Consider the following 2,053-nt stretch of genomic DNA (forward strand, 5'->3'; position numbering starts at 1 on the left):
TGGGTGCGGGGGCCCAGGACTGGACTCTCAGTGAGGAGACCCCCACCCAGAGCACCTGTCCCGTGATTCATTCCCCTGCACGTGCACAGAAGACACAGGAACCTGACTCGCCACCCCCACCGCCTGGGACACAGGAGCCACCAGACCACAGGGGCCGGGGCTGCCCCCCTCAGACTCAGCCCCAAGGCCCAGGCGGGATCGAGATGCTGTGAAATCTCCTGCCCTGGTCCCCCCGCCGGCCACGCACCTCCCCCTGGGCCCGCCGGCTCATGTTCTGGGGCTGGGCCCCCGTGATGGTCACACAGGACTCCTCGCGGCTCCACAGCCAGTGCCCGCTCTCCTCGGCCCGTGGGCACTCGGCCTTCCTGCTGCATCTGCAGAGACGGGGCAGCCTCAGCCCTGGCACTTGTCAGCCCCCGGGTGGGACTGCCGCCCCCGGGCTCCAGGGTGAGCCGAGACCCCCGGCCCCAGGGACTCACCGCCCCTTGACGATGCACCAGCCACAGTAGGGGTCCCGGGAGCCGAGGCACTGTTTGCAGTTGAGGTAGCTCGAGCACTCCTGCACAGGAAGCCGGAACGCCTGGGGGCAGCGGGGCGGTGAGCAGGATGCGGCCACCAGGACCCCTGCGGACCCGAGTTTCCTGGGGCCACTAGCTGGGTCCCTCCTGTATCTCTGAGCCTTAAAAAGACTCAGATGCCACCTGGCTGGCCTGTGAACCATTGACCTATGAACCAGGAGGTCACGGTTTGATTCCCGGTCAGGGCACAGGCCCGGGTTGCTAGCTCCATCCCCAGTGGAGGGCATGCAGGAGGCAGCCGATCAGTGATTCTCATCATTGATATTTCTCTCTCTCTCTCCCTCTCCCTTCCTCTCTGAAATCAATAAAAATACATTTAGCCCTGGACAGTTTGGCTCAGTGGATAGAGCGTCGGCCTGCGGACTGAAGGGTCCCAGGTTCGGTTCCGGTCAAGGGCATGTACCTTGGTTGCGGGCACATCCCCAGTAGGGAGTGTGCAGGAGGCAGCTGATCGATGTTTCTCTCTCATCGATGTTTCTAACTCCCTATCCCTCTCCCTTCCTCTCTGTAAAAAATCAATAAAAATATATATTTAAAAAAAAAAGTCTCAGATGCCAATTCAAGGCCAGCCAACATGGGCTCCAGGCAGCGGAGAGGTACACGGGCTCTGTGAGGCCTGGCCCTGTGGCTGCATCCGCCCAGGACCCACGGCGCATGGTCCCAGGAAACCAGGGGTCCAGGGCCCTGCCTCCCCGGTGCCGGCCCAGGCCCCGGCCCACCCCCTGGCAGAGGCCCTAGTCTCAGATGCCAACTCAAGGCCGGCCAACATGGGCTCCAGGCAGGGGAGAGGTACACGGGCTCCGTGAGGCCTGGCCCTGTGGCTGCACCCACCCAGGACCCACGGTGCATGGTCCCAGGAAACCATGGGTCCAGGGTCCTGCCTCCCCGGTGCTGGCCCAGGCCCCTTGACCCCACCCCCTGGGAGAGGCCCTTGGATGCCCCAGGGCTCCAGAGGCCGGCTCGAGGGGCTCCTACGCCAGCCCCCTGATAAGGCAGGGCCTGTGCTGTCCCCTTGCTGCCCAAGCTCACGGAGCTGCACAGGGAGGGCCCTTCATGCCCGTCCACCCCAGGGAAGCCCCTCAGAGCAGTCCCAGCCCTCCCTTCAGGAAGGGTCCGTGACAGGACCAGAGACAGGACATGGGGGAGCAGAGCTGCAGACAGGGAAGGCGCTGGAGACGGGGACAGAGACTCTGCCAGGAGCCCGAGGAGGAGAGGGCGGCCCCTCCCGGTCCTCGCCTGCACCCTCCTCCAGGCCTGGGACAGCGCTCCGGCCGCCAGGCCCTCCCCGGGGCCTCCGCAGGCCTACCTTGTCCTGGGTCATGGCGTACAAACTGGCCTGGTCGGCGGACAGCACCAGGTCCTGCTTGACCCTCTTGTTGATCTCCACCAGGATGGAGCCGTACTCCACGGAGCTGCCGTCGGGGGCCAGGTACGCCTGCGGCAGCAGGCAGGTGCGTGAGGGTGCCGTTCCCTGG

General features: G+C 65.2%; 1 protein-coding gene across 1 annotated transcript in view; it reads right to left on the reverse strand.

Annotated features, from left to right (window-relative positions):
- PLXNB2 (plexin B2) overlaps nucleotides 1-2,053 on the reverse strand; it is a 25,192-nt gene that overhangs the window by 17,256 nt on the left and 5,883 nt on the right. The window contains 3 exon segments of the mRNA XM_014549185.1: nucleotides 248-374; nucleotides 480-580; nucleotides 1,885-2,049. Coding sequence (XP_014404671.1) covers nucleotides 248-374; nucleotides 480-580; nucleotides 1,885-2,049 — 393 coding nt within the window.

The sequence above is a fragment of the Myotis brandtii genome, unplaced genomic scaffold, assembly GCF_000412655.1.
Source record: "Myotis brandtii unplaced genomic scaffold, ASM41265v1 scaffold537, whole genome shotgun sequence".
Taxonomy (NCBI): domain Eukaryota; kingdom Metazoa; phylum Chordata; class Mammalia; order Chiroptera; family Vespertilionidae; genus Myotis; species Myotis brandtii.